Source organism: Prenolepis imparis, unplaced genomic scaffold, assembly GCF_030444845.1.
Source record: "Prenolepis imparis isolate NDT839.2.m4 unplaced genomic scaffold, iyPreImpa1.0 SCAF_4, whole genome shotgun sequence".
NCBI classification, from domain to species: domain Eukaryota; kingdom Metazoa; phylum Arthropoda; class Insecta; order Hymenoptera; family Formicidae; genus Prenolepis; species Prenolepis imparis.
The window spans coordinates 11,590,971-11,618,076 of NW_028141162.1; the positions used below are offsets into that span (position 1 = coordinate 11,590,971).

The 27,106-nt window shown below is 36.6% G+C and overlaps 1 protein-coding gene across 4 annotated transcripts in view; it reads right to left on the reverse strand.

The window, feature by feature from the left end:
* The window catches only part of LOC145935493 (uncharacterized), a 59,007-nt gene that overhangs the window by 8,118 nt on the left and 23,783 nt on the right, over window positions 1-27,106 (reverse strand). For 2 of the 4 annotated variants that reach the window (XM_083036907.1, XM_083036904.1), the window contains exons 2-3: window positions 17,537-17,580; window positions 174-1,613 (exon numbers count right to left, since the gene is read on the reverse strand). In XM_083036907.1, coding sequence (XP_082893033.1) covers window positions 174-1,156 — 983 coding nt within the window. In that variant the 5' untranslated portion in view covers window positions 1,157-1,613; window positions 17,537-17,580. Of the gene's footprint in view, window positions 1-173; window positions 1,614-17,532; window positions 17,581-27,106 lie in introns of all 4 variants that reach the window. The other 2 variants (XM_083036905.1, XM_083036906.1) reach the window with 2 other exon arrangements.

Here is a 27,106-nt window from a genome sequence, read left to right on the forward strand (position 1 = left end):
AAAAAATTGCATTATTAAATTGTAAATTTATTTCTATTAATTAAATATTTGATAGATTTAAATCAACTTTTTCAGAAGATATAATTGTCGACAAATTTAATACGATATTATACACTACTGCAATAATAACCGAGTTTCACGGACGACGATAATGTGAGAATCTCGTCATTTACCTGAGTGCATCCTCCTGATCCAGCCGCGCGAGTATATATTGCTGAACGTCTCTGACGACCTGGGACTTTCTCAGATCGTCCAGCGAGATCTTGCGAAAGCCGGTGAACATGCGCGAGATAGTCTTGCTCTGTCGTCGAGCTGTGCAGACTAACAAGAGCCACTGTGGGAACAGATGGTGGTGATTAGCCAGTAATTCAGCTATCGTGCGACTGACGTTATCGTTTTCCCTTCGCGAGTCCCTAGTGCCAGTCTGCGGTGGATTCAATGTTTGGCCTTCGTCGATCGAGTCCACCAACAGGAAGAGACAGTTCTTTGGCGGTTCCACTTCCAACAACGGAAACAACAGAGCTTTTTTCAAGGCGTCGTCCGGATCTCGGTCTAGAACATCCGGTTGCAACGCGGCCTGTATATCCGGATCGGTTCGCAGTTTCTCGGCGTAGGCCTCCGCGATGGCTTCTCTGGAGGTGAGAGGCGGCGCGGTAGCCGTGACGGTTGTCGTCGCTGTCGCCGTCGTTGTTGCCATCGTAGGGGTTGCAATCGTTGTAGTCGCCGTCGTTGTCGCCGTTGCAGTGAGTATCATGGTCGTGCTGACTGTGGTTGTGGTCGCCGTCGAGGATGTTGTCGGCGAGGAGGTTGATATAGACGACGATCGATGATGAATGCCATCGGAGCAGCTGGCCTGGAGCAATTGGGCGACTAGAGATCGCACGAATTGAGCGGGCGACAGGGAAGCCTCGCTTCTAGCTTGACAAAAGTGTCGGGCCAACAATCGGCGATTCAAGGACCGCTGATGCCTCGCGGAAGCGCCATTCGACGGCCACGCTAATTCGGCGCAGAGAGCCGTCTTTCCGCTTCCTGGTCCGCCCACGATTAAAGCACCGCATGTCTTTGATTGCGGCCGTTGTTCCAGACAATGCGACAGCTTCGTGAAGGCCCACTCACGGCAGAAGAAACGCTTCTTCTCGATCACTGGTGCCGCCATCTCGAAATTTTGTTATCTATGTGTCGTTCGATGAATTCGTCAAGTATTTTCTTTTTCCTTGGAGCGCGCGTAACTTATGGGGTTTTATCGAAGTTTCTTCGCGTAAATCAATTGACATAAGAGTAGATCTTTGGCATAGGTTTCACTATATAGATCCGTGTGTTTCGGCTCGTTCCAGAACTTGGCGCTTCCCGGAGAGATATCTATCTTCCGGTCTAGATTATTCTCTGCGGTATTCTGATTAAAATGTTGATCTGAATATCTGTCGGTGTGTGTAAATAGAGGGATCGGCTTCAGATCGGCTTAAGTGCAATGACAAGATTTATCTGACTGCGCTGCTCTATAAATGGAACATCGATAGGAGCCCCAGGGGGCTCTGAAACTTCCTCTGACTCCATTCAGGCTTCTCATCGCCTTGTGACCGGCGAACAATGAGTTTTGCGCCCTTGCATGCTACCTAAAACAAAAAGAAAATTATTACTGTAGGTAGCTTTTTAACAACTCGTAGACGTATCGCGATATTGACCATTATGATTGTTATGACTATTAATTAGATAAAACGATTTTTTAAATATTGTCCATTATATATAAAATTATCTATATGTGTTCACGAAATGTAAAATAAATTTCTAGCTACAGTTTAAGATCATGGAAATCACAGAAGCACATCTGAATGTACATTAATATCAAAAAATGTAAAAAATTGTTTTTATAATATAAACTTGATATTCAAGCATAAAAATCAAGTAGCTGTGATATTAAAATATATTAATTATATTATTTATTAAATCTATATATTTATATATAATATGATAACATGTATCTTTTTGTCCCTGCACGAAATTTCGAAAAACTTTTAATTTATATGAACGAATATATCCTATGTATTCTCCAGATGCAATTTTTAAAAAATCTCGGTTTCGTCGATCCTTTTTGTAATTAACTGATCCAACTAACCGTCTAATTGATTCGTTCAGTGTTAATTTTTGGGTTTAGACGCCTGTATAAGTTCTGGCAGCCGTTAGACGGTTAGATAGCCTCTTCTGAGACTTTAATCATTCCTTACCCCCCGTCCTAACTTCGTACAATCTCCCCAAGAGCCTGAGGTAAAACGATATTAAGTTAAGACGGTCTTCCGTTTAGTTAAGATAGATTAGTACGTTGTCCATTAATTCGATAATTAATATATTCGTAATACGGCGGAAAGTTCAACGATCTCTTCTATCGCGTCTCACCGGCGGGATGCTGTGGAGATTTATTATCGCGAATGAAGATAAATAACGATATCGCGGAATGAACAGTCGAAATTTTTATGCATCTTCGATACCGATACGCGAGTCGGTAATTTTTACACGTAACGACGTATATTAAAACAATTATTCTGATGCAGAGCATCGACGCTCTCGCTGTCATTTCCGCTCTCAAATGTGCGTTTTGCAAGAAACACTCTCTCGCTTCGATGAATTACGAATGCGTTTCCATATCGTGAAACAATTCGATTACATTCGCGGATGCGAGACCAGGACCGTTAACGTATAATTGCGTTACGTGTGACAACATTGTCACGCGACCATCTATGACCATCGCTACACACACTTCTCTCTCTTCCTCTCTATATCTCCCTTGCAACGCGGTTGGAAAATGTGTTGTGCGAGAAAACGTGGAAATGGTTTCACCGAAAACCACAAATCCGACTGTCGCATCGAGCGATACACGCGTATGTATTTGTGAGTGTATACGTATATGGATCACAAACGTGTGTAACGAAAGATCGTTCGGTTGCAGCACGTCGACCCGATAATGTAGGGACGAAGGACCGCAAATCTAGCTCGTACTCGGAACTGGCACGATAAATTTTGCGTTTATCTGCCGAAAGGCAATCAGACCGCGGGCGGTCTGATACTCTTCTTTGTTTTTTAATTGAACGGTTGTTTATTTACGATCGTCGTGTATACAACGAAGCCTTAAATTAAAATTCCGCTTAAAGCGGGATCCGTTCCAACTCAACTTGGGAATATATGCTTTTCTGAATCTGCATTTGTCTTCCTGAAACTTGGTTCGCGGAATCAAGTTCCTCTCTCGCGATTATTTATAACTTTAAACTACGGTAGATGTACCTGGACACTTTGAAAGAAAAAAAAAAAAAGGAAAAGATTATCGCTCGTCTGGTTTTACAGTATCATCGAGTATTCTCGTTCATGTTGTCGTGTCTTGATTTATTTCCCGCAAGGCGAGCCGTACAGTCTCGAAACTTATGTTCGGGCACGAAGTTAATAACTATGTCGCTTCGTTCGGGTCCATTCACCCGTGACGATGTTTGCCGCGGGACTTGGGAGCAGCGAGACTTGGAAACTGCTACCGCAACATTGTTGCAGTAAATATGCCCGGTAAATGCACGCTTACATAGAACCTGACGTTTGGTGCCTCGGTATAAATGCTAGAACGTTCGACCCATATTCCAACAATGACCGCGACCCGTTTATTATTAGATAGCGGAGACACCCTGCTGTAAACGGATGACACCGTGTGCATCATGTTGCACGATTGTCGCCCGATGCAATCAAGAAGATGCGGCATCGGCAGATCGCGTCTCTTTTCAGTGTCATATTAATATGCGAACTGAAGACGGGAAATAAAACGCGAGAATCTGATCAGAAAGAAGATTCCATCGATGTTTGAACAATCAAACTCTTCAAAGCGGAATTGTTATAACATATTAAAATCATTCATTCGTAATTGAATTGTTTAATATAATTAGTGATAATTAATGACATTGTGATTATGGATTACAAATTACGTGTTTAAAAATATCAAGAGACGCGTCTTAAGTAATATTTTCACATAATATGTTATAAATTTGTAGACAAATATGTTCACAAACTTTTCGTTATGTATATCATTAATAATGTGATAATCATATTAAAGATTGGTCACTATATTGTAAATTTTATATTTTAATCGAGCATTGTTTAGTTTACTCGATTACTTCATTGATTTTTAATTTTTTTTTCTTTGAGAACTTTTATTATATACACTGAAAGAATTTACCCTAAAAATCATGATAATCGTGGAACAATATGGTATGGTAAGAATTTTATGAGAATTTTTCTAATTAATATTTATCACACACACAATAAAAATAATAATATCTATTACAATATAATATAAAATATGTTTGATTTATTTTACTATATGCAATTTAGTAAAATTAATCAAATATGTTTTATTGTGATATTATTACTAATAAATATTATTATTTTTATTGTGATAAATATTAATCATAGAAATTCTCATAAAATTCTTTCCATACCATATCCCACGATTACCATGATTTTCAGGGTAAATTCTAAGAGAAAATTCTCTGTGTAGGTATAGGTATTCCATTTAATGAAAAAAAAAAATTGAAGCGACATATCGCGACACATCGCGATTGTATAGTTTTCTTTGATCTCGTTTCTTCGTGTATTATTATTTAATTAAACAAAAAAGGTGTGTTTGCTTACATCCTTTTTTTTGCAAGAATTTTCGCTATGCATTTTTTTTAATTTCAGAAATTTGGAATGACAGAACGATTTAAGTGCTTTTATTCTATCTTTAAGCGTATATGTGTGTATGTGTGTATATGATGTGCATATGTTTTAGACAAAAAGGATTGGAAACGTCACGGTTGTAAGCATGAGGAGAGAAGGGAGGTACAGTACCCGATGTTTCCTTTCTCACGTTATGCTTTCTCCCTATTCCGTCTTACGCCCTAACCGATCGATTTCCGCTCCCTACCGTGAGGTTCTGCGCCGACCTCGACGAATGCGAAATTTATCCTCGACAGAGGAACCGAATTCAATCAACGAATATGAGCGCGTTGGGTCCATTTACATGCAAAAACGAAATACGCCGGTATTCATCAATAAGCGGTGGAGCGATTCATTTCATAAAAATATAGATAAACAGAATCTTAGAGAAATAATTTTCTAGTGGGATTGGATAACAATAAACGCAAAGAAATTATTTTTTTCATAGAATTTATCTTGTAATTCATGATATGTTAATCAATTTTTCTGTACTTAATAATGCTGATAAGAAAATCATTTGTTTAGATTTGTTTCTCATTGTTTGACAGTGTCTATTATATTACCTGTTTTTATAAGAGATACACGTATATATTCATATGAACATATCTTTTTTCGTAATTGCATTGGAAAAAATCGATACGTTTTCACCTATTTTCAATTTCGCAGCTAAATTCTATTTGCGAAAATAAACAAATAGGAAACTTTGAATTTTTCATATATATATATAAAAAGTTATGATGACTTACATCGAAAGATAGTAGCGCAATTTTAGTTTTCGGTAGATGGCAAGCGACGCGTTTCCCTCATTTCTCATCGCCCAATGGAAGTAGAAACGGAGATGAAAGCGTGTGATTTTCTCAAGGTGGAATGATCTCGTCGTTTGTCTGAATATACAAGGGACTGTCTACTTTGATATTGCAAAAGTTCGTCTAGAGACCCCGAGATCGGTCAGACAAAAAAGCACAGAATTGCAAAAAAAGAATATACATATATTTAAAGTGTTTGCTACACAATTGAAAAATTTTTAAATTTAACAAATATCACATGTCCCAAACGGTTCACAGAAATTTTTGTGTTAATTTAACATAATACGGATATGTTAAATGATGACACGAATATTGTGTTAATATTTTAACATAAAATAAATGCAAATTTCAAGTAAACTTGAAATAAATTTTGTGTTAAATTAACATAGTTTTAATGTGAAAATTAACTTTAAAAAATTGTTAATTTTACATTTTATCATCCCCACTTATATTATAAAGTAAAATTAACATTTTTTTTCTGTAAATTTTAACAGATAAATCTTGTCACTAATAATATCGAACATATTTATTGTGTAAAATTAAAAATAAATACACATTGTGTTATTTTTACACTTTTTTCCAGTTATTTTAATAATTTAACATTTGAGTTCAATTAACACAACAGCAATATGTTAATTTAACACATGAATGTGTTAAATATTTAACACAAAAATTTTAACGGGGACCGTTTCTAACAAGAAAACACAAATTTTCCAACTGTGTAAGCTAGATTTAAAGAAAGCTAGATTTAATATGAAAGAGGTCAAAACAATAACAAATTAGTCAAATATTTTGTGCGAATAATTATCTGCTACATTTAAATATTTAGAATCTAGAAAGTATTTTTATAAAGTAAAAAGAAATAATACATGTAAACATAATAGTAAATTCTATTAGAAGCGAATAAATATAGTAAAGTTCTTTTATTTATTCGCAATTTAGTAATTTGTTTGGAAGAGTTTTTCACCTTCAAATATTTTTAAAATATCCGCAAGGTTCGCGACAACTCGATTATGATACGCAAATCCACAATTGTGGGAGACTTTAATGCTTTTAATGCCGAACTTTTATAAAAAAGAAGAAATTCACAAGGATCAATATAAAGAACAACCCCCTCGAAGAATCTCAAATTCATCTCTCTTTCTTTTAATTCGGTCACGCGGCGTTGCTCCGTTGCACTCGTTGCACACGAATACATTATGCATCGGATTGCACGCGTGCTAGCTAACACCTACGCAGCCATGCATGCCAGAGATCTCGCTTAAAGACACAGGAAGAACTTCTTCCTGCATGAAAAGAGAAAGAGAGACATCTCTTTCGTTTGTTCTTGTATTTCGAACCGTAAAATGGGCGTGAGGTGTTTTTTTTTTTTTTTTTTTTTTTTTTGTATAAATGCGTTTTATATTTCAGTGAGATTTGCAGACGAAAGCTAAAAACTGTCGAAGATTAATATACGACGCGTTTTATTTCAAGTCACAGCCAAATATACGTGATTCGATTAATTTTTAATAAATCTGTGCTTTATGAATATATAAATACAAAATTTGTGTATTACATATTACATCGCAACGATATGACTAAAACTTTAAAAACGCTTGCTTGCGAGAAGTTTTGAATTTGCGTTACGTGTCTTTTGTACAAATACCTGGACAATTTGCGTTTCAAAAATTAAAAAAAGTATTAATTTTTTTAATTCGTTTTATCAATGAAAAAATATTTTCTTATCAAATCAAATTTTCAGACTCCATTTTTTAAATCTGTTTTTAATTTAATGTGCATATAAGTGGTTTTGATAAAACGTTGATTTCTTGATGATGCCACCGAGAAAGCTACTCTCCCTCTCGAGAATCCGAAATTATGTTCGTAAACGGGGTCCGGCCGATTCTCTCCGAGGACACGAATTAACTTTCCGATGGCGTAAGTCGTGCAGGAACTTGTCCACAAAATAGCTGATCGTCGCTTAATCCGTTCACGTCACAATGTACGTGCTCGCTGAGCCAATTTCATCACAATTGCATCTCGATTAGTGCGAAAACGCAGACATTAGAAGAGAAAAGGCCATAATGTTATACTAAATTTTATATAGTACTTTCGATAAAAAAAAACTGTGAAAGCAAAACTTTGAAACTAAATATTAACAGTGAAACTAATTGTAAGATTGACAATAAAATATTTAACACATTGAGAATTTCTAACTGAATTTTTAAATCAAAGAAATTCAGACAATTGACATCCAAATCTGTACACATGTATAAAAAAATATTTTTAACTGGATTACAAATCTTAAAGAGTAAGAAATGTTGAATTTTACTTTCATACCTCTCGTATGTATAAAATGACTAAATAAAACGAAGGTGACGCTTCGCTCCTTATTTAGGACAGACACCGTACCTGCATGGAGCATAGCTTTATGTTCACGTTACGTGAAATGGCAAATCGCCTTTATATTCGAGCAAAAATGGCAAAATAAAATTGTCAAAGACGCCGTACATATTATTATGTGTTACAGAATATTACTGCGCTATGTAAATGGAATACGATATTCATTATAAAAAAAAATTCTTTTATATATACGAGATATTAAATATCTAAAATATAATTATTAAACTTACAGCACACTAAACAATTTCAAATTTTTACCACATTTTTCAGTATAATACATAATATAGACACATTTCTATTGTCGAGGGAAATTTTTTATAACTGGGACGCTATTGTATTTCTTATTCAAAACGTTCGGAGGGAACAGCTTTTGAACAAACGTACAATATATGAATGTGAGTCTACACGGTAATATAATTTCCATTTTAACTCCCGCGTTGCTCCAACCTCTTTACAAAGGCTTTGCGCGAGCTTTCGTATGTATATATACATATATATTCGATATGTAGGATGCGGTTCACATATCTGAAAGAAGACCGCGCTCTGGTCCCGAGTTATTGTATCATTTCCTGGTGTCCGACCTTCCTTTCTCATCCCTTTGATTCCACCAATTCGCTCTTTATATTCGTATGCATCGTTTGTGATTACGACAATTAATTCAGGCCGCCTTTGTATAAGCGCGTCGACATCGCGCGATGCGAGCATAAATTTTGCAATGAATCGTGTCCCAAATGGTGAGCTTAAACCGGTTTCCAGTGGCATTCAATGGTTGCTCTCGCATATAGCTGCATATGGTTACAAAGCCGCAGGTAAGTTACACCGAATTAACGGGTCATTTATCGGTCTCTCTTTTCCTCGCGAATTTATACGTGCCAAAATTACCATAATTGTTACGTTACGCCTAACAAAAGCGTTTATTATATCCCGGAAACTTAAAAGCTTCTATTAATAATTTAGTGCCTGATCATTTTGATTTTCGAAAAGCAATTTATGTTTCTTTTATTAAAATTTATACACGATGATATGCTACAGGATTTCAGAATATGTTTTCTGTCCTCGTGACTTTTGACGTCGCAAATGCCATTCAATATTGTATGCACGATATTGTATTTAATTGACCGCGATATCTTCCAATCGTCAGCCAATGCTTCTCTATCATTGCATTTGCTCTCAATAAAAATTTCTTTCGTATATATATATATATTCGCTTCAATAAAAAAAATCTAGCTATTAAGTATACACGTATATAATATGTAGATCAAATACGAACGACTCTACATAAAGCAGTAAAGTAACGCAATAATGCAAATTGCAAAGAGTTTTACCATCGACTTAAAGAACATTGACTAGACATTGTGACACTGCGAATAACGACGACTACGGAGAAACCAAAAGTTTTTCGTCGAAAGTTTACCACAAGAGCTCAGTCTTAATGAATCCGCCAGACCTAAGTAGACAATGAAAAAGTATGAATCGCATTAGGCGGAAACACGCGATATTTATTCAAGCGCCTCTTTTCTCGAATTTCGCGTGCAGATTAATCCTGTTCTACCTAATTAAAATCACGCGTAAGACTCTGGAATTTTAAAGCGCGAGCATATTTTTAATTTCCTCTTTGAATTGGTCGAACGATCGTTTTTGCAAATTGAACACGTCATTTGAACGAGAGCGATGTTAATTGAACATTAACGTGTCTCTGGCGCTAAAAATGCGTAAAATTTGCAAGGCAATACGTCGGGAATAGGAACGGATAAAGAACTTCCATATGAATATTCAAAGCATAGCTTTTCATATTGTCGCTTTTATCTCACCCAATTAAATCAAGAGCGCAGTGTCACAATCGCGCCGTCTCCCTTCAAGGCTTTTAACCCAATTAGCATAATATCAGCGGAAATGAAATGAGTCGATAGAACGCGCAATGTAGCGCGATAGCTATCTATCACGGGGTCTGCAGCAAGATTAAAAGCGCAGCGTAAAACGACGGTCGAAGCCGTCGATTCTAACAGCTGCTATATCGGCAAGCTCCTCTTCTATTGGAAGAACATTGTTAGAGCGCAAATTAAATTATTCGAGAGAAGTCGCGGGCATAATGGTCTCCATTATTTCCGTGCAAATTCCACGCTTAAACGCACGTTACTCTTTGACCAAAGAGTAACAAATGAATATTTCAAAACCGCACTTGAGCTTTCTGTGGTAATAAGGCGACCAAAAGTATGTCATTTCTTTTTTTAATCCGATTAAGATCCTATATATACATAGTATATATGTTCAAATAAAATTCATATGATATATATTATTTAATATATAATTTTCTTTTATAATTATATACTATATAATTTTTTTTTGCATTGTGCACATACTTATTTAAAAATAGAAAACTGAGGAGAAATTTGGAAATACGAAAAGTATGTCAATGAAATTTTAGAAAAATCAAATTTTAGAGAAGAAAATTGGGTGAAATGAATCATAGATATATAAAGATATACTCAACATTAGCTATATATATTTGTCCCAAGTAAGAGAAAGAAATATTCTCAAGAAGAATATTTCGAAGAGAGAGATTTGACATTTCAATTTTATATCTCTATGAGACGAATTAAAACAGTCCTGCTTTTGTTGTCAGGCTAAAATAAATTTTCTTTCTCTCCTTCGATTATTATCATTTGATTACCCTTTTATTATTGGATGCACACGGCATGTATCTATCTCGGGCTCGCGTGACAGTTTGCCTCTCTTGATATTTCAACAAAAACTAGGTACAGCAAACTTCAGCTTCAGCCTTCGTGCTGTTACTGCAAGATCTGCGAACACTTCGAACGTGCTGGACTGAAGCGCGAAACGTGTCCAACACACGGGAGAGATAACACATGCTAGGCGAGCTCTCCGCGGAGGGCAGAGTTTACGAAGAGGATGTGATAAAAATAGGTCCTTCGAAAGCCGTTTCGATTGTACGCTCCCGCGTCGAAGCGAGCGAACATCCAGACTCGAGTATTCCGTAAGGCGCGCTCTCGCTCGACGATAGTTTCGCCAAACTTTTCGGATCGAGTTATCGCGTTCGGGCACGGCTATTTTGGATGTCTTATTTGATTTGCCCGGGAGCCCACCTTCCCTCTTCGCCTCGTAAACTGAAGTTAGATAACTCACACCAGAGCAGCTGGAGGCGCTATGAATCATCGCCCTGTGCTCTGCGTGAATCTTGCTTAATCTATATCCAAAATTCGAATCTGCGTATTCAATTTGTCATTTCATAATATAATTTAAAATACTTTATCAAGGAATTTTTCAGAGAAAAAAGGAGAATAATTGCGATATCCCTTTAATTGCTAGGAATAATTCATTTACCGATACGTGCATTATTCACGAAAGTAAGAGGTCACGTCGTGTGAGATCTCTCGCACGCGAGGTCCCGAGTACGCGGATGTCTTCTCTCTCGCGTAACGTATTGAGCAAAGTTCGAGCTCGTACACACCCGCGATAGGAATGTGTAACTCTCGGGTGTTCCAGCTCGTTCCGGGCGGAAAGCCGGAGAACGAATGCCGGAAATATATATGGAACGGCGTGCACGCGCTATCTGCCGCCGCAGGCACAGGAAGCGCGCCTATAGGACCGGAAATGAAGGATGTAACGGGGCGGCGAGGAGAACGACCGCGCGTATATGATGCCGCTAATGAAATTCTAACGATGTGTGTGCGGCGCAGAATTTCTTATAAATATTTATAAGAGCGGAGCTTGAAACCGGAGCACAGATTCGTCGCGGATTTTAATTTTCAATGTTGCACAGATGTGTGGATAAAAAGATATTTTTTTAAGAGCACCAATTTTTTTCATAGAAAATTAAATATCTTATATCGCGCAATTTATGCCGGCAAAATGTCGATTTTACGTTATGTCATAAGAGAAAGAGTTGAGTCGATCTTATATAGCGAAAAGTCGTAAAAATTGTATTTGACGGATATATCGATACTTCAAGTACCAGCATTTACAATTCGAATAGATTATATACGATTATATACGACCGCGATTTCGTATCTACGGTTGCGGTGCGGCCTGCGTACGATCCGATAAGTTTTGCAGTTAGAATCTTGCGAAGTTAAGCGGATTGCTAAGTTCGGAAAGGATTGTGCCCTACGATCCTAACTTCCAATCTTGTCGAACGCAATTCGTAATCCGTTATCGATCCAATACCTGTTCCGCGATGTGCCCTTTTTTTCTCTTTCTCCTACATTTCTCTTACCACGTCTTCGACATAACTGATCAATAACTGACAATCTTATTCTCCCCGATGATACTTGTGAAATTTTACGAAATTTTTCATCAACCGACGAGGAATTTCGTTACGAAAAATGCAGACTCTTTACTCGGAATAGAATTTCGTTAAAATTTCACCCGTAATTCTCCGGTAATTTGGGAGTCCACGAGAAAAGCACGTCGGCGACTTCGCTCGCGAGTGTCCGCTTGCATTAACAACCCGGGGCGCTTCAATTTGCGGCGAGGAGTTTTGGTATATCGATATATCGACAATCGAAACTCCTTTCTCGTCGCTCTCCGCACGTGCCTATGATATTTAATGCAATTTCCCGCGACCTTATCGGGACGATGACTCTCCTCGTCCTGTCGCCGCGTCCTCTGTCCGTTCGTCCTCTCCTCCTCCTTCGCTCCCTTTCCGCGAGGAAAAGTCTTAGCCGGGACACGCGGAGCAATAAATTGCAGCCACTCGAATCAACTTTTGAATTACGACTCGGGAGAGCTCGTTACGACAACCAGCGAAATCCTGTTAGCCGTACTGCAACCGTAATGAACTCGTCTGATGTGGCTGGCAGCGCGCGAAAGGAAGACTACCGTCGTCTTCGGCTACCATCAAGATTGTAGAGTGTGATGTTATCGAGAACGTTGATTTCACTCGGTTCTGCTAAGAAACTTCTTGATTATTAATGACCAATTCGCGATCTGCCTTTCTGCGGTTCACTCTCTGATACCGCTACCGTATTCCCTTTTAACTGATATTTTATTTTTGTTAATTTATTCGACAAAACTCCGTTACGCAAACTCGTTACGCAAATAAAGTCTCAGACTACAAGTCTCTTGAACAATAATTGTTATACGTATTTACTTTCGATTAATTTTAAAAAAATTTGTTGCGAAATAAAGATATTTTAATATGTAATATATGTATACAATAAATAATCTTTGTTGACGAGAATATGAACAAGAGCATGTTTCACATATTGTACTTGAAATGTAGATTTAGAATTTCAGTGTCCCTCAAAGAAACGTATGCAACAACGAAATTGCTTCTCTCTCTTTGTACAACATTCACATGCGACATTACATATATATATATATATATATATATGTATTCGTATGTCATGATTTGACGAAATATCGCGATTTAAAAGTATAAGTATACATAAAGCTTCCAGACAGATGAATATATACGATACTTTATATGTATAAAATATTTTCAAAAAGAGCGTATAAGGTATAATAAAAGGTATATACGAAAAGCTCGCTCGTTCTCTTCCGTCATTCGAGGGTTTTCTACAACTACTAAAAAGTTTGTTACCTTTTAGAAGAAGGTATTGTTTCCAGTTACGCAAAAGGGAGAGAAACGTGTCGGACTAAAGAGGGTTTTCACGCGAGCCAGGCGAGATAAGGCGAGGGATGGAAAATGGGCGCTGCTACGACATACGACGGAATAGATGCCGATAAGAGCAATCCTGAGGGTGCGTTTCCACATAGCCCGACCTAAGTGTCGACGACGAGAATATACGATAAAGATCGAGCCGTCGTGGGACGAGGACCCCGGCGTGAGAGAGAGATATTATTAGCGCGTTACCATCAGAAATAAAATATATCAACGACGTAAGCACGCTGTATTACACTTTAAAAAGAAAATTATTATTAAAATATATATCCTCTAATTATGGAAAATATATATCCTCTCGCGCAAAAAAAAAAGAATGAACTTGGTCGATTTAAATATAACTTCTCTGCAAATAGCTTTAATTTGCAGGAAGATGTAATGTAATAGTAGGAAACAAATTCACGAGCAAAAAGAAAAACTTTACGAGAAGTCTCTCTACTCTCTGTTTTTTTACTACTTCTATTACGATGGTAGTACGTTCCATGTAGGACGATATCATCGTCTGATAACCGGGAGACTAAAAGCCGAGATCGCATCTGCGAATAATGCCATGTCATGATTTACCACACCAAAAGATAATCAACAATTCCGATTCTCAACCATTGTCCCATCTTTATCGCACACAAATTTACCGAGAATTTACATATATATCCGTTATTCTTATTATTGATTCTGTATTTTTATATATATATATATATATATATATATATATATATGACAATATGATGCAAACAATTAAACCAATTATGGTAAGAAATAGTTTAAACAATCAATATAAATTTTTGTGTTTTACAATCAATATAAATACAATGTACATGTACATGGAAAAAGAAATTTCTTATATTCATATTTCTATTATTATACATTATCATTTTTTAATTTCATAATTAATTATTATTTCATTATTGTAAAATATTAATTGCGTGCCATATCATTGCGATATTTTTTTCGCGTGTGCATCTGACCTATTTATCTTCCTTTTCTAGAAATATGGGTGCATACATCCGCATGTAATGTACGACTAGACAACATAGCAACCCACATGAGAGTCATAGTAGCTTTGCGCCATATTAAATTACATTTATTATTCTGGTGACACACACCGCCGTAATACATTTCGTCGACAGTAACGCTAATCTACTTTCACAATGAATTCGCTCAAGCAGCGTACCTCATCAATCATACACTCGCGAGGAAAGTCCTCTATCCTTGCAGTGAAACTGATTTTCATTAAATTGATATACCGATTCTGCATCGCGAACCTATCTCTGGCAGCCACTATTTCTTAGTAAATGTCTTAGCGTGCGTCGTTAGAAATTAAAAGTCAGTATGTACACATATGTACACACTAATGGAGCGTAGATAAAAATATATCATTGACAAATTATCTCTCTCTCCTCGAGAAAGTGTTTTCTTCGAGAAGGAAAAATCTCGGACATATTTTCTCGCAGAATATTCTAAACATTTTCCAAATTTCAAATAAAGTTATTTGAGCAGAAACTCATCAACGCGCGCGTGAGTCTGTAAAGTATTTCGTTATTATTTTTTTAATACAGTTCTCTGAGATTCACCAGTCTGTGAGATGCAGAATAGATTAAGAGTATACCCGTATTAATTGCTTTTCCAATAAATCGATTCCAATATAATTTATTAGAGCAACCAAAAAAAGAAAAAAAAGAGAGCAGACGGAAAAGAAAAAGAGGAAAGGTAAAAATAGAGAAAGGAGTGTAGACGAGCAAAGAATGGGGAGGAGATGATAAAATCGAGAGGCGGGATTCGCATCTTGGAAATACTATAAGCAGGGTTGTATTGTAGTAGGCCACTATTGTCCGTAGGCGTGCAGGCAGACCTAAGTCTTAAGATCCAGTCTGGTTTCTCCAGACAAAGCTTCCGCGACGAGGCCGCCAACAGAATGCATAATTACACACGCGTCGTTTGTCCCGTCCCGTTTATGAAGGAGCCTTAATTAACGGGAGTTTTCGGTTACGTCTCCGCGTACATCTCGCTTTCAAACAAGTTTCCCCCTCCGTCTTCCTTTGCTTTTCTTTTTCCTATCACGATACGGTAATCTTATAACTGTTTACGATAAGTCGCCGCGCGATAAATTACGTAATTCTTCTATTAGATAATAATTAAAATAATAAAACCGGAAATATATATCGTTAAAGATAAAGTTGTTCGAAGGGTTGGTAATGGAAAACTTATATCTAGATCTATTTGTATAGAAATACATTGGTATCTTTGAAAGCGATAGAAATGCTTAAGTATATACATATATCCATTGAATGACATTTTATAACCGTCGACCCTTAAACCTTATTGTAACCAAATCTTTTTTTTTCGCTATCTCTTTCATTCGCTTTGATATCGCACCTCACACTCGTAGATTGTCGTGTTACGAAGGAGCGATTTCGCGACGAAACAAAAAGGCACGCATTATATGCTCTGCATTATAGAGGTCGCCCGGGCATCCAAGAATGTCAGGGCATTACATAAAAGCGGTGGACGATGAGAAAATCACTCTGATCCTCCTTCGTCGCATGCCAGACCAGAAAAGGTCAAACGTAAGAGAGAGAGAGATGCGCCACTCTTGGCACTCGACAGGATTATCAACGAACTTGCCCCGACAGTGATACCCCTCGAATGTAAAAAAAGGGGAAGCAAGATGATTTTGTTATATTTCGCCATAAAATTACGATATTAAAGTCTTCCTTTTGCGAAGAAAATCACCTTTATTCTCGTAAGAGAAGGAGAAATAGAATTAATATTCAAATGTATTTAAGAGATCGCAATTAAAAAATAATTATGTTATTTTTCGAGAATAGCGAATATAGCTGACATAATCTAAGACTCTAAGAAAATAAAAATTATACGCTCGAAGTATTTTATTGTCGGTCCCTCGGAACCGCCCAACAGCCGGGACGGTCCCTCAGAGCTTTGATTCGAGCTTTCACATCCCTTTCCCTCTCGATAACTGTGTAGGTACACATAAAAATAGGTAGTAACCTCTTCAGGTAAAGGACTTCTCTTGAGGGAGCTACGTTCGAAGCACGTGCCGTGAATTTTGGATACGATTCTGGACGACGTCGTACCTTCATCGTCTTCCCCCCTTTTTCTCCCCCGCCACCCCCTCGGTACGAGCGACGTAGCCAATATTCGAAGTCCTAAATTCACCTTTCATCCTTTTTTGCCCAGCCCGGCCAAGAACGTGTTGTCTCTCAAAATCTATAGGCGACATTTATAGATCAAATGCTAGCGACGTTATATATGCGTTTGGCGATGATAAAGAATAATTCGATTCTCGTCTCCGTGTTCCGAGAGGCACCGAGCGAGAAAGAAATGCCTGATTTATGCAATTTTTCGCACAAGTAATACTTTAATATATCACGATAATACAGAGATATCGTATACTTATTATACTAGTTTCAAATTAAAATGCGGCAAATCGAAGATGTGCGAACGAAAGGAAGACGGTGAAGAAATACCTAATTAAACTGGTTGGAATCGATTCATTGGAGAAGCAATTAAATACGGATATGTCTCTATTCTGAATCTTGGCGAATACTCAGAAAACTATAATGAAAGAAAATTGTAAGGAAATACATTACAGATTTACGCTGACAATTTTGTCAGATACATTTTCTCGATAATGACTTTATGTGGAATTATTCTTCACGAGAGTTAAATCTCGAAACTGTGTAATAGTGTAGGTATCTTAATAGCGTCGCATAAGACTTTCTCGTGTCATTACTTTTTATCGCAACGGGAAAAGCTTAATACGACGGAACTGCGAATTTCCCGCGAGAAGCCGAAACTCTTTTACGAGGCATTGACGGCGCAACAAAGTTTTCCGCATTAGCGCACGACGCGTCGCATAAAACAAAAAAAATATTTCCCACATTACCGTTGGGACTCATTCTGGATAAGTTTTATACCAGCTGAACGCGTTGAATCTCGAAGGATTTCAAAAATTACTTACCAACAAGTTCGGCGAGGTAGACTAATTTTCAAGAAGTTCGTGATCTGGAAAAAAAAAGAACGATCTGTTTAATACATTTTCGTCCACATTATTCTAACTTTATAACATAAGATTAAAGCTACGATGCGTATTAAAAGAATCTGGAGACACGGATTAATACGCGCTGCATCGCATAATTCGAAACGCTCCGCTTTTAGTGCATATACGCTATAAATTGTAGAAGAGAGCGTAGAGCTTTTTCCGGTGGAATTTGTAGGTAATATCGTATCTTACTGTAAATTTTATAGCCTTTTATCATAGATATCGTTTGCCGTGATTCGCAGACAGAATGAATAAATCAAATTAAATTTATTATATAAAACACGTTTCTCGAATCAAAATCATTATGCACATCGGAAATGACACATGTTTCATATAGAGAAATAAAAAAATATATTTATACATTACATATCTCCGGGACAATTTTATTATTTTTATAAACCGATCAATTATGCGTTATCGCGTATGAGAAGAGAGGCTTTAATTTTCGCCGAATAATAATTTCAACTTGGACCCGAGGAGAACCCACGAATCCCACTTATAAGACCGAGAGCGTACGATTAGCTCGTAACAATCTCGGACAGCTCCGAGAATTATATCCGCCATGGTTACACCGTAGTTACAAAGCCAGATACAGTAATGAGCGGTTTCTCACTTTGCGAAGTAACGCGGGTCGAGAGACTAAAGATTAATTCCACGTCAGGCGCAAATCCGGCGCGTGGCATAAATCTCGGTCTCGAGCTCGCGAATGCTCGCTCCTCTTAAGGAGCGAGTACACCGTCTGTTGGGTTCACCTCGGGTTTACCTCCAGCATTACACCAACATCAATTGTGTTGCGTATTTTTTCCATTTTTTTCTCTGTTTTTTCTTTGCATTATCTCTGCCGTCGACAGAACAGAATGCGCTTCACTCTTTTATTTATTATTTACACCGTATTACGGGGATTTTTTTTAAATTAATGCGCTTAATAAGCCGGAGATTATGAATAAAAAAATATAAAAGATTATTCATGAAATCTATGGATTACTTCAATAAATATCTAATAACATACATACTTCTTTTAATTATCGAGCCTTAATCTCAATTGATTTTATATTTTTACTTCTTCTCGTCAATTGTGAAATATTAACAAAAAACTGTTTCATTAAATTTTATATACCTATTTTTCTTATTAGTATTACTGTGCATAGTAAATCAACGAAGATGAGATTAATTCTTTTACAAATAATAATATTTAATATTTTCGTATCAGTTTTACATTTTTATAAACATACAATGTTAATTTAAATATATTAAACTAGACAAAATATATAACTGAACATTCAGTTTTGCTCGTCAAAATAATATAATATAATCCGAGTGAGAAAAGACAAAAAAGTACGAAACAGACTTGAATTAATACAGCAGTCAGAACGGCCATTTAATATAACTTTAGCAATTTGTAACTTTTTTGTTCAAGATTGAAGTAAATGTGTGTGTGTGTGTGTGTGTGTGAAAACCTAATAGTATATTGTCTGATTTAATACGATACATTATATAGCGATCGAAATCGATAGACACAATTAGATGAAGGTTGCCCCGTCGAAGAAAAAAGGTGAATAAAAAGTATAAGTAAACTTTCTACATTCGTAACGTACAATGCAAGGCTGAAGTGCATACAGCGATAAAGAGCGTATACAAAATATGCTCTGCATCGAATAAATCACGTTTGCTATGTCCATATCTTTTGTATGTAGGTATATATTCGCGTGTGCACGACGCCGTCTCTGCGGAACAGCAGCTGTATTTGTTTTTTCATTGAACGCCGATTGAACGAATGTATTTCGTCGTGTAACAGACGAGGAAAAAAAGTTTTAGCACGAATGGTCAATCAATTTTTTTTAATTCATCGCGAGAGACTGATGAATTATATCTAGCGATGACTATTATTCTTACAATATAGAAAAACGATTGCTAATCCGTATATAAGAATACTCGTACATTCAGATATATTATTAGTATTTATTTAATTTTGAAATTAATTTTGAATTAGTTAAAATTTGCTTGTCAGAGGTGCTAATTTGACATGTCTTTGAGGTATCTCAGAATCCTTATGAAGCATGGAAAAAATCTCGTACGTCCTCCAAACACTTGCAAACGCGCTTATGATACATCGATGGGATATAATAACGGGCTAAATAAGTGGATTCACTCTTATTCTTCTCCATTTTGCAAGTGACTACATACGCACCACAGTGCCTTAAGGGACTTTTTATATTTCTCTTACGCAAACCGCTCATAAAAAGATATACTATTATCAAAATGTCTAGACGGAAAAATTCCTTCGAGGGAAGAAGCTTTCGATACGCTCTGTTGACTTTGTCTGTCATATACAGTATAGAAACGCAGATGAGATATGTGAGCGCAAAATAAAAATAAATATAAGCTCGCTGTCAAAAATTATGATGTAAATTACTGCTAGCAATCGTTAAAAGGAATAATAATTATAATAAGATGTTTTTCAATTTTTTATGTATTTATAATTTAATTAATCGCGCGGAAAACAATATCGATCGAACATTATTTTCACGACTACGGCGTTTTATGTCGAGCTGCGCTATTATATATGAAGGCGAAATTTTGCATACTAATACATATTCATTCACTATTTAGTGTCGACGACGAACTCGTGGCATCAAATAAAAATGTGATTTGCCACTCTGCAATTTTGGTGCTATTTACCACGCGCGGATGTGATTCAATTAGCGAAAATTACAAATTGTATTTCATGCCCATTTATTTTCGTACAAGTCACTACTCGCGACCATAGAGAGATACCGTTTTGTATTAAGTATCAAAACGTATTTGTAATGAGTAAATTTTCGAGAAATTTACACTAATATTTACTCTAAATTTTACGCTAAAAAGTTTTGCCAATTTGTAATTTTATCAATTATTTATATCGTACAAACAATAATTATACGCATCCAACTATTTTAAACGGTATAATCGTAATGCAATATTTGTTTCGAATATTTAGCTGGTTAAACGCTGACTGTGGAGTAAAAAGCAAATAATGTATATTATGTTATCGCGAATTTGATATAAACGTCACTGCGCAGTGAAAAAAGGAAAAGCAGGTACAATGGTGTTTTATTTAATTAAAATTGATATCGAATATCAATGTCATCCATTATTAAAACATTTCATAGCCACGAAAATATTGTAATTACGCAGGAAGAGAATGGAATCTGCCAGCAGCGGTCCATATAGTATTTGGATCGGGACGAAACGCGACATACATACAGTCACATTCAAGTACGATAGAATTCCGGACATTTTCGCATTAACCGTTGCCCGGGCAACTGAATTTTCTCTCTCACATCGACGGAATCACACTGTTAATTGCAGTCAGGTACGGGAACTGTATAAAGTGCGAAAACGAAGTGGCAATTACGTCCGACGAGCGAGATGTTCGTCAGCCTAGCCCGTCATTGATCGTCAGAGGTGGCTTTATATCTCTGTGAAGTTAGTACACACTTCTAGAATTTCAATATACAGTGGATAGAGTTCTACTTCCCCTTTTGATTCTTCGCCAAAGAAGTTCTAGAGCACTTGATGCGTTTTAAAAGGATGTCTGGCGATTAAATGTAAAAAATAGATTCTGTTCGCACGCGGCGAAGTCAGTCTCTCTCTCTTTCAGTTATCTATTCATTTCTATTTCCTTTTTTTCGCTCTCTCTCTCTCTCTCCATGTCTCGTTTCCTCTTTGTTACACTCGTAATACTGTGGCTTTCATTTCGTAGGGTACAAAGAGTAAACCGTGGAGAAATATCGGAGTAAAAGGGATGCTGGTAGAGAAATTAGCGCACGCTGCATAAGCTCGGAATGCATAAAGAAAAGTTGCGGAGCTTTTAGAAGAGAAACAATTTCGGAAAATTTAACTTGGATATTATAGAAAAAAGTAGTTCTTCCGAAACTTGTATTACACAATGCTTATCTATCAATAAGAAGAGAAATTAATTTCAAAATATATTTTATAGAAACAACAGTAGATGAAAACAAGCAAACGCTTTATATACGAGCAAAATAATTTCACTGCTAAAAAATTTGATATATGTATATATGTATTGTATAATTAGTTTTCTATTAAGAATATTTATTTTTCAATCACAAATTAATATCTTTTCATATCTCGCATATACGTATCGGAGAACTTCGCTGTAGACTCATAAAATTGTTTTTATAAAATTTAATTTCAGGCACGCACAGATTTAATATCGGTATTTTATATAAGTATCTTTATAGATATATATTCGTGTATATCTCTCCGTCGATCGATTTACTCGCGGGAGATGTTCGTCGACGGCAGGCTTAGTTGATTGAAAGCCAGATTAAAGTTTTTCGGTGGATTCGATTCTCGTGGATATGAAATGGCTAAAAGTTCATTTCGTCTCTGAAACCGCCGACGTTGTTGAATCTGGATTAAACATCCGGGGGTTATCGAATTCAATCGGAAAAATGTGTACATTTGCATTCATGATGAGAATACAGATTCGGGAGTGTATCTCTCTCGCGCGCATGTAACTTCTGAAATAAGTAATTTAAATGCATAAATGTATGCGCGCTCACAGCTCTCTCGAAACTGAAGGGAGAATTCCTCGCTATATTTGTTTGTCCAATACGCGTCGCAGCGATATATCATCGCGGAATAATATTATTTACAACAATGTTATTTTTTTTCATGTAGGAAAAATAATAGAAAAATAAATGAGAAAAATCAGCACACCCCTTTTAGACTTGTTAATGTGCTTTTTGGAAAATATATTTAATCTCTTTAATAAATTTCTAACAATATTCAGGATTCTTTCCGAAATAGAAACGTCATACTTGTTTTCGCAAGCTGTAAATACAGATAATTTTCTATTATTTATATAATGTCTCTGAAGCTGAATTTGTGTGAAAAGACTCTCGTACTAAATGATTTATATAGTTATTTTTAGAAACCTACACAGTTGGAAAATTTGTGTTTTCTTGTTAAAAACGGTCCCCGTTAAAAAAAATTTTTGTGTTAAATATTTAACACATTCATGTGTTAATTTAACATATTGCTGTTATGTTAATTGGACTCAAATGTTAAATTATTAAAACAACTAAAAAAAAGTGTAAAAATAATACAATGTATATCTATTTTTAATTTTACACAATAAATATGTTCCGTATTATTAGTGACAAGATTTATCTGTTAAAATTTACAGAAAAAAAATGTTAATTTTACTTTATAATATAAGTGGGGGTGATAAAATGTAAAATTAACAATTTTTTTTAGTTAATTTTTACATTAAAACTATGTTAATTTTACACAAAATTTATTTTAAGTTTATTTGAAGTTTGCATTTATTTTATGTTAAAATATTAACACAATATTCGTGTGACCATTTAACATATCCGTATTATGTTAAATTAACACAAAAATTTCTGTGGACCGTTTGGGACAGGTGATATTTGTTAAATTTAACACAAATTTTTCAACTGTGTATTACTTTTTTCATATCCTCACTCAGAAGAACAGATTGAAATTTATACAACCCCTCCAATAACGTTATCTGTCGACTTCCTATCAATTCCAGATACTCTGTATATAACGAAATAAAACCCAAGCCCCGATGCTTACATATCGTTGTGATACGAGCTTGATCGAGCGTGTTGCGAACACATGGTGTTACAGGAGCACTGCAGTAAGAAGAGCCCGACGACGAGACACATATACATATACGACCGGTTCTATAATGACGTATGTCGCACGCGAAAAGCGTGTACACACGTTTCCGTGATGCGTGCGTGAGTGCGCAACTGTCGGTCGTTGAGGACATCGGAGAGCTCGAGACATCCGGTACAATACCCTCTCGCTTATAATGGGCCGCTAGTTCCTCGCATTGTTCGAAGGTTACATTATACGCGCTTAAATTATCGCTGCGACGCGTGACGTTTCCAAATACGGAAGTGTCGTATGAATATACATATGTATATATCACGCTCTCTGTCGAGAAATAAAATGCCGACCAAAAATGTGTATTCGAATTCCGCAATATTTTTATATTTCTGACAATTATATATATTTTATTAATAATCTGCGGAAGAGAGTGATTCGTGCACAATTTTCTTCTTTTACGATAAAAAAAGATGTATTTCTTTTATGAAGTTTTTCTTTCTCTTTTAATTTAGAGGAAAAAACTTTCGATCGCAACGTCAGTTTCGCCAGTCATATCGTGCACGCTGGACTGCAAAGAGTATTAAGAGTTCACACGAAATCGTGCACAAAGTTCATTATCGCGCTTCCGGTTGTTTGCAAAAGCTCGTTGGGTAATTAGTTCATTCCTAGCGTCCGTCTCGGACTTAATAGTTCGCACAAGCCTACAATGAATTTCATTATGTTTCTCTGTGTACGTGACATTTTCTTAATCGCGAGAGTCAGGCTGAACGACGTTGAAGAGTCAATGACTCATTTAAGGAAGTTTTCTCGTCTTTGATCGAAATTCCGATGTGTAGATCTTATCGCATTATGAATATATATCGATTGCTAGATAATGATTAATTACACTATCTTGTATCTGTAATGTTCGAAGGAAAGTGAACGAAAGGAATGTAATAAATTGCTTGTGTCAAACAGTTATGTATATACATATTAAATGTTGTACCTGAACAGGAAAATATAATTATTTAAATACAATTATTTTAATTTCCTTTCCTCAATCAAGATTACAGCTTCAATGCACGTACACCAATATCATCTATTAAAAGATATGTTGAGAACCTTAGAGACATCCTGTTTGATAATGTTAAAGTAAAGTGTAATTACTGGCGACAAGAGTAAATGCAGCATATGCTTGAAAATCTCGTTTTACAACGGCGGGGTAATTCTCAATTTGAAAATTAATCACTTCGACACGCAGGATATACCTTACTCTATTCTTCACGGCGCTTTTCTCCTACGCTCGTTGCTCGCTTGACAAGCGCGCGCGAGATTAATACAAGGATAATTCATCTTCTTTCGAAGGTAGAGCTCTCCGGGTTATTCTCTCTCGCATTCCGCTAATCTGCGATCGAGACCAGCGAGACTAATTTATTCCACGCTAGTATTGCATCGTACATCGCGGATAATTAATCTCTACCATACTACCGCGTACGTGACCTTGGCGGTAACAGCAGCGGCAGCAACAACCACGACGAGGAGCGACGATCGGAACCAACCGCGACGAAGACGCGGAAGGAGCCCCGAGGTGCTTCGCGACTTTGTTAAGACTCCATTCTCGCGTCTCTCGTATTATCCCGCAATTTTCTCGCTGGTTATCAGTCACTCGTGCGCGATTCGCCTCTCGCGAAATCGCGATATGCTCCATTTTAAACTCGACAGTCTTCGTGATGTTTTCAATTTTACACGTTCTCTCGCGTCCCGTATATATCTATAAGGAGATGAACGTCACATCTCCACGTGTCACTTAAAACGCGACGGTTGTGTGACAGCGAAATGTCGCGGATATATGATCGGAGAACACAGATTTCTCAAGAGGCAGAAATATGTATATAATTGAATCCTGCGCGCGAATCCAACGTTCTTCCAGCTCTCTCATCCAGAGAACTCTCATCCAATTTTTATGAGGAAACGCATGACGAATCACGCAACATTGTGTATCCGCTTCGCGAAGACACGCGACGCTTATGGTGCACCATAAATGGCGCAACGGTTGCGCGAGAAGATGCTTTCTGTAATCCACACGCGGCGCCGACTAGTTTTTCATCGGTCTCTCCCCGGGGCAATAAAATCCAAAGGCAAGGGGACTTGGTCCTGCACTAAATATATCCGGAATATAGCCCCGGCAAGAGAGAGAAAGGCATCAAGTCGAGTCTTCGAAATCTACGACCATGGTAGGCTACCAGTTCGACCAACTCCCAAGCCTCGAGATCAGAGAATATAAGTATAGTAGTATAGTTAACGACCGCATCGGCTATTAACCTCTTTCCAGTTATCGTCGCTTATATATACGTCGTTAATACGTCGACACGTTCTACATTACTTTTAATTAAACCTCGGATTAAGAGATTAAGATATTTAGTTACTATATTAAATTTTAAACGACAATCGCCTGTACATAGCCGCATGATGCGGCTATTCTTTAAGCTTTTACGAGCTTATATTCTTGCTCATAATCACTCCCGGCAAAGTGATTACTTTTCTAAACGGTAGGATATTCTCTTGTTTCTTGAACGTAATTTCAAATTAATTTTTATACGCGTTGTATGTAATATATAATAATAAAGGAGAGTAATCAACCGATAATAAAGGCAAAAATCGCGTCAGCAAAAACAAAAAAGCTCGATGATGTAATAAAATATTCCCAACAATCTCCGTCATGTTCCCTTCTTCTCTACCATGCTTTTCTCGAAACTCGACTAATTTAGAGTGATCGTATCAAACGTTGTACGTCCTTAAGTATCTGTATACTTCAGAGCATAACCGTCGGTGCGCACGCGCCTACATGTTTAATTCATGACGATGCATTACTCATTCATTCATGCGATCATGCGGAAGGCACTTCCGAGAAGAATGCCGCGTAATAAGATTCTGGAAGGGAATATCTTTCTTGCTCTTTCCTTCTATATGTATTTTTCGTCATGTATGATACTGTGAGACTGCATCATGGGACCAGCAAGGACACTATAAATCGTATAAATCGAACGAAACCAAGGGTGTGTGAAGTTGGCACTCCTATGTTATGCTATCATAGTTCTGGTTAAGAGTTCTGAGTTATTTAGAACCACAGGAAGAGTTCTTGATAATTTTTAGAAATAGTTCCGGTCATTACGATAACGAAAATCAGTTTCAAAAAATAGGGGTGCCAACTTCACATTTTTTTACACATCGAGTTCCAATAGTTTTGAGCAGAGTTTTAAAGTTCTTTTAAATAGTTATATAGTTCCTGATTATTTTTTTAAAGAGTTCTGCAATTTTTAGATAAAAAAACGTACCTTCACGTATGTCATACGTCGACTTGACATACGTCGTAAAATTTCTACGTTCCGATGAATTAAAAAAATCGATACCTCGGAAACTATAACAGGTATAGAGCTATGCGGTTTTCACTTTTCTTTCTTGTTTTATCGTGTACAATTCAAAACTCCAGCATTTTCGACCAGAACTCGTGATTTTCGAAATGTTTCGTAAAAGTGGATTAATTTTAAAAAATCGATATCTCGGAAACTATAATAGTTCGACCCATGCGGTTTTCACGTTTTTTCTTGTCTTAATGAGTTCGATTCAGAACTCTAACGTCTTTAACCAGAACTTGATATTTTAAAAATATCTTCGATATTGAAAGTATGTTTTTTTTTATCTCTATAAAAATTGCAAAACTCTTTCAAAAAATAATCAGGAACTATAAAACTATAAAACTATTAAACAATTTAAATTTACTCACCTCACGGTTGCTCCTTTGTTGCCCGATGCCTCCCCGGGTCTCCTCCTCGTAGAAGTTTCGGAACACTTGCACTCGCG